The 6,456-nt window shown below is 64.6% G+C and overlaps 1 protein-coding gene across 2 annotated transcripts in view; it reads right to left on the reverse strand.

Moving 5' to 3' along the window:
- LOC113204570 (protein vestigial) overlaps positions 1–6,456 on the reverse strand; it is a 32,490-nt gene that overhangs the window by 10,648 nt on the left and 15,386 nt on the right. Inside the window, exons 4-5 of one of the 2 annotated variants that reach the window (XM_052264764.1) lie at positions 5,479–5,737; positions 5,188–5,396 (exon numbers count right to left, since the gene is read on the reverse strand). In XM_052264764.1, the coding sequence (XP_052120724.1) occupies positions 5,188–5,396; positions 5,479–5,737 (468 nt within the window). Of the gene's footprint in view, positions 1–5,187; positions 5,397–5,478; positions 5,741–6,456 lie in introns of both variants that reach the window. The other variant, XM_026419780.2, reaches the window with a different exon arrangement.

Below are 6,456 nucleotides of genomic sequence, written 5' to 3' on the forward strand. Positions count from 1 at the left end.
GGGGAGGGCCGGGGGCGGGCCGGGGGCGGCGATGGTCAAGCCGTCGCGATTGGTCAGCTGCCGGGCGGCCCCCGAGGGTGCCGCGGCGCGGCCCCGCAGGTCGATACGCCCACATCTAGGCCAGACAGTGGCGCCCTCTTTCTGGCCTCACCGCAGAGTACGGCTCACGCTGCCGAGGGTGGTGGCGTCGCGTAGCGAGCGTGTCGGATCGACACGTCCAGGGCCGCGCTGCGGGCAAGGCCGGCGCTGGCTGGGGGTTCGTGGGGGTACTTTCAGTTTCTGGGGGGTGGGGATAGGGAGAGAGCGAGGGAGGGAGTGAGGGGGGAGGGGGAGAAAGAGGGTAGGCGGCCATGGGTGCAAATTTAATCGGAGATATTAGACTTGCATCCAGTAGACTGCACAGGAACCGTCGCGGTGTCTGTCTTCCTCTTTCTCTCACACTCACTTACAGATGTGTATGCGTTTCGTGTGTGTGAGAGAGAGAGGGGGAGAGAGTAGGAGAAACAGGAGGGATGAGTGAGCGAAATGAATTATAATACGTGTTTTTTAATAGCGTCCGAGCACGGAGCTCCGATGTAATTAAAAGTATTAGAGGGAGGGGTTCGCTCAGAGTCCCTCGCGGTGTCGAGTGGCGGCAACACTCATGTCGACAGACAGACACCGGAGCACCGGAGCTGAGGACGGGGGGTGGGAGGCGCCCTAACCAGCCTGCGTCCTCACACGGGAACCCCATTCTTCATGCAGGCTGATTTTGACTGAGCTCAACACAGAGTGTGCCCCGCGTCCGAGCTCGCTTCCGCGTTGTTTTTGTTGTTGCTACGTCTTCACCATGGATGGTCTTCACCCCATCAAACTAGCTCTTCAATCCAGTTCAGTGCACTGGTGTGACGATTGTGTGCAATGAAAGTCAGTCAGCAGCTACATTTTGAATTCAATTATTGGCTTGACAGAAAATAAATTTTATTTTCCAGGTGTAACACGCTACAGTCACCACCGACACTGAACCCTTGCCGCCTCGGCCGGATCGACCTTATCGTAGCCAAGTCGATTTCGTTTCTCGCTTGATTTCTGCGTAAAGTCAGCCGCTGACAGTGGGTCATTATACGCGGCACGTACACAGGGCCCGATTACCATCTGGCTGACGCGCGTGCGGCTCCGCCGGGCTCCGCTCCGCGCCGTTGTCCGCTCGGCGCCGCGCTGCGGGTTGCGTGGTTCGCGGCGATTAGGCGCCGCCGATTCTGCGAAACGGTCGGGGCCGAGCCGAGCCGAGCGGGGCCGAGCCAAGCGGAGCCATGCCCTCTGAGACTTCCCCCGGCGGCCGCCTTTGCGCCCGCACCGCGCCCGCGCCGCCGCGCCCCGCCGTGGGGCCTGCCTGCCCGGCGCCTGTACGGACCGGGCCCGGGCCGGCGGTGCGGCGCCACTTGGGCCCCCACCGCGGGGCGTGGCGGGGCGTGGCGGGGCGTGGCGGGGCGTGGCGGGGCGCGGCGGGGCGCGGCGCCCAGCTGCAGCCCGTATTGTCAACAGCCACGGCCCCGCGCGCATTGCCGCACACAATGGAGCGAGCGGAGAGTCCGGAATGTTGTGACTCCTGCACCCCCTCCCCCTCCTCATGCACGTGGCGCCTTACTCCCTGCGCGCCGCCTGGACCTCGTACTAGGACGCCTGCTGCCTGTCCGTGGCCACGCGTGACCACGGCCGCTTTTCTGCACTAGCAGCACCTCAGTCGTTTATTGATTTCTCAAAAGAGGAGCCAGGGCGATCTTCAACTCCTCAGGTCACCGCTATGAACGTGTCCATCAGGGAGGGCTCTGACTCCCCCCCCCCCACTCTCTCTTAACATCACGCCATTAATTATGGCGAATTGACTACAAGTTGTGCTGGATGCCTGAGACGCAAGGCCGCGGATGATGGTGGAGAGGGGAGGGGGGGAGGGGGGGACGGGGGGAGGTGGGGTAGGAGGGAGCGGGCCATCAGGAGGAGTTATCAGATGAGAAAACAAGGGGATCGTTATGCTTCTATGAGGTACTGTGCTACCACCACGGTAATACTCTTTTGCAGTCGTTTGTTATTGCAAGTACAAGTGAAACGTCCTGCAGTTGTTGTGGTTTGGCGGACCGCTAAACTTTCTGGTACAAAACTCTCGTTTTGCTCCGTTTTTCCCACAGCGTCCCGTCCGCCGCGCCCCGCCAAGCGCCCCGGGGAGGGCGGGCGGGCCGGGCGGGCACCTCGGTGCCCGCCACCAGCATCCCGGCGGCGAGCGGGGCGGCGAGGTATGTGTGCGGAGGACGGGGATCGGTTCCCAGGGGCTGCGTGCGAGCGGCGGCCGGGACCCCGGCGGACGCGGCCCGGCGATGCCGAGGACAATGCGCTGCTCACACGTCCATCGGAATGCGCTTCGACTGCCGAATATCACCTGATCGGCCGCGATCAGTCCGCACCGCCCGGCCCCGCCCCGCCGGGTGTCCGCGTGACAAGTCAGTGGGCTATTGCCTCCTCCCCTCCCCCCGCCTGCCTCCCTACCCCTTCCAGGGCTCCCACAGGCCCGGGCCTGGGGCACAAATGACTGCCGAACCTGGTCTGGGGGCTCCCCTCCCACCCTTCCTCCCCGCCTCTCCTCGGGAGGTGAAGACAGCCGCGCTTTGCTCCTCGTTTTTCGCTGTGGCCGTTGCTGCTTCTCTTTGGTCGTACGTCGCATTGTTTTCGTTTGCCTTTGACCGAACGGCTCCACCGACTGATTTTCGCGGTAACACGAACTAAAAATACAAAAAAACGTCGCGCCGCGAACACGGCCCGGCCGGACCCGTCTGTCTCGGTCCGGCCCGGCCGCAGGCGGCGGCTTTGGACTCCTGCCCGCCGTCCCGCCCCGCCCCGCCCGTGTCCTCCGGCCGGAGACGGATGACAGACGGCGCCGCGTGGAGCTTCATGATGGAGGAGGTCCGCCGCCGTCCGCGACCGCGAGGGCCTCGGCGGTCAGCACTGCGGCCGAGCTGGTGCAGCCACGGTAGGGTGCGCGTCCCGTAGTACCAGCTGTCCCTTCACCAGGTGGCCCTAGTCGCCCTGCCCATGCCCATGCCCACGTACGGAGTCTGTTTCAGAGCAAGACTGGTGGCCCCGACAACGGCTAGGCCCAGTCCAGGACACCAAAGGGACACCCCCGTTCTCCCCCAGCCCACCTCATCCCGGCCCCGGCTGGGTATCAGAAACACAAGCCGCCATAAATTAACCTCGACCGCCTGTCGATCGCTTGGCCGGGCGCGACCTGCGCTGGGACATCGCAGGAGCACCGCAGGGGTACCGCAGGGGTACCGCAGGGATACCGCAGGTATACTGCAACCATGGCGTCAACGGGTGTTGACGTCGAGCCTGCTGCGGAGCTAGAGCTGGAGCACTTTCCTTCCGTACCTCATCGCTTGCCCGGCTTTATTGCACACGGAGGAGAGAGGTTGAGAGAGGTGAGGGTGAGACAGGAGGGGTGAAAGGGGACCGGAGAGGGAGAGAGGTGGGGGAGGGAAGGGGAGCAGGCCAGTGCGCTGAGCGGGGAAGGGGTGCGTCGCCGGCGAGAGCGTTGCCCAAAAGATAAGCAGAATTAATAATGAAAAGTGCGAGCGCCACGCAGGAATGAAAAGAACATTATTCGTATTGCAACGCGAGGGGCGGCCCGCGTCACTCGCTCTCTCAGGAACGCATAGCTTGATGAGGGAGAGAGAGAGGAGAGAGATGGGCGAGGGGGGTGGGGGGGAAATAGCGAGCGTCTGCTTTACAATAATGTCCCACCGACGCCCAGTCACGCCGGGCCACGCGCCGCCAGGTTCTGCGAAGTTTATTAAACGGCCCAAGGGGAAGGAAAAGCGGGGGGCGTCGGCGTCGCGATGCGCGGGTCTGGCGGCGAGCTCCTTCCCGCTTCCCCGCTCCTCCGCCCCTCCATGCCCGCGCGATGAGTCTTCTGGTCGGCGGCGATAGCGTATCTCCAGCCGATTGCCCGTAAAATGGAGCGGCTGCAAGAAAAAGTAAAGACGCTTGTTCGGCGCCGCCGCCGCGAGATGACGGCGGTGATAGCTCGCTTGGCGGGAGGAGGAGGTGGGGGAGGGGGCAGGCAATCGCAAACGGGCTGCCGCCGTCGGCCGCGAGGTGGATTACACGCGAGGCGCACATGTTGCGGAGGCCGCCGCTGGCCGCCGCGCTGCCGCGTCCAGTCCCACGCTCCCATTAGGGCTCATCACCGCCAATGAGCGGCCGGCGCGCGGCGTCCTCGTGGGGCGCACGGAGCGCGTCCTCCCTCCCGGACAGCGGCGCCTCCACGCCGCGGCCCCCGTGTGCGTCAGCGCCGTGTCGCCCCCCAACATCCCGCCCGGCGACCCGGGGGCGATACATCGCGATACGTGCGGTGCGAGAGCGGCCGCTCCAGACGCGCCCCGGACCTGCCCGGGCAATTAATATCAACAACATGACCGTCGTTTTTCAGGGTTCAGGTAATTTCTTGGACGGAAAATAAGGGCAATAAAACAAGCCTCCGCGCGGCGTTTGTGACAGCGAGAGGAGAGGGTCGGAGGGGGGATGGAGGGGGGAGGTTGATCAGGCACCTGCTGGGTCCACCGGGACACCGCCGGGACCCATAGATCTGTTCGTGATAACTCGGGGCCCTCCTGGCCCCCCCTTGGGGCCCTCCCCGGCCCCTCCGCGCCCGGCTCCCCGCGCGCGGCCGTGGCCGAGGATTGCGGCTACGATTGCATGCCTGTGCCGTGGCCGGCCTCTGCTCGCCGCTTGGACCGCCGGCCCCGAGACACTTCGATGACATTTCAATTCCCCGATCGGCAGCGGCAGATATCATCGGCAGAGAGCGCGCCGCGGCTCCATTTGAATCTCCCGCCATCCTGCTGCCCGTCGCGTCGGCAGGCCGGGGGAATGCGTCAGACACCGCGCGCGCCCCGCCTTACCCCACCCAGACGCGCCACCGGCAAGTTGATCACGGCGACCTGCCTCGCTCCGAAAAATTAACACTCGTTGGAGTTATTCGAGCTCAAGCAAATCCAGTGGCCAGATTCTACGGGGAACGACGAGTTTGACGGGGTGATTAGAAACGGCGACTCGTTTTTCTGCGAGCCGATGTGAGGTGTTGTAGGATGCTCTGAAGGCCGCCACAGGCCTGGCGCCTCCCCGTGACCCCGAAGACCTTCCCCGTGTACTCACCAGCCATGCCCGGGTAGGAGTAGCCGCCGGGCCCCGCGTCCAGCCCGTGGTGGTGCGCCACTCCGGCCTGGCCGTGGTGGTGGGGGTGGTGGCCGCCCGGCGCCCACTCCTTGCTGTACTGGTGGGCGTGCGCGGGCAGCCGCGCGGGCGGCAGCAGCAGCCCGCCGTACTGCGCCATGTTGTGGTGGTGGTGGTGGTAGTCGAACCCTCTGCAACAACAGCGGCCGCGGGTTAGCGTCACGCGCACTGCCTATACCGTGGCGGAGCTAGCCCACCCAGGGCGGCGCCTACCTGTGGTGGTGCGCGGCGCTGTACTGCTGGTAGTGCGAGTGCCAGGGGTCGGCGGGGTTGGAGGCGGCCGCGTGGTGGTAGGGGTGCGCGTCGCCGTACAGGTCGCTGTGGTGCGACACGCCCGCCACCCCGGCCATGCCCGCCATGCCCGCCGCGCTCAGCCCGGCCGCGAGGCCGCCGACGCCGCCCAGGCCCCCGGGCGACTGGTAGTTGCTGTTCCAGAAGGACGCCGGGAAATTGCGCGCGGTCATCGGAGAGGCTTCTGAAACAAGACGAAAGAGGGGTCAGCAAGGCGTTCAGACAGTCCCGTCATCGCGAAAACTGTGACCGGCAGAGTTAGGTCCTCACATCTGTACACGCACTCGCACTCACACACGTGTACACGCACACGCGTACACGTGCTGCCAAACGAGCTGGAAACTTTTAGTTTGTCGGGGCAAGGTGTTTTCCCTGACCGTGGCGTTACAAACCATCTCTCGAGACTCTAGACGAGCATCCCCGCCCCTCACTCTCCACCTCTTCAACTGGCTTGACCTCACTGCTCATCGTCACGCCTGGCGTCCGACTAAGTAAACCTAACGAGCCGCCGACATGCCGACAAATAATCACGGGCAGGGTGGGAAGAGCGGCGCACTGAGGGCTTCATACAAGCAAACGCAACCACCTGAGCGCACGGCAGGGAAGCGGCGCCGCCAGCCACGGGGTGAGCAGGGCAGGACGTCGTCCTCACCTGAGCGAACTTCGAGAGCGGCACTCTAACGCCAACGCCCTGCTGGTCCGGCGGAACGCTGCGCTGCAGAGAACGAGAATGTGATCGGGTGCTTCGACAGTGTCTCCTATAAGGACCCTGCTCCTGCTGCCCTGCCAGCAGCTTATTGCCGAGGCTCATCCTCTGCTTCCAGAGATACGCGGATCGGAAAGACATCGACGGTAGTTTGCCAAAGAGCACCAAGCCAGCCCCTACTTCATCCCCCCCCC

This window comes from Frankliniella occidentalis, unplaced genomic scaffold (assembly GCF_000697945.3).
Source record: "Frankliniella occidentalis isolate FOCC.00 unplaced genomic scaffold, Focc_3.1 Scaffold21, whole genome shotgun sequence".
NCBI classification, from domain to species: Eukaryota; Metazoa; Arthropoda; class Insecta; order Thysanoptera; family Thripidae; genus Frankliniella; species Frankliniella occidentalis.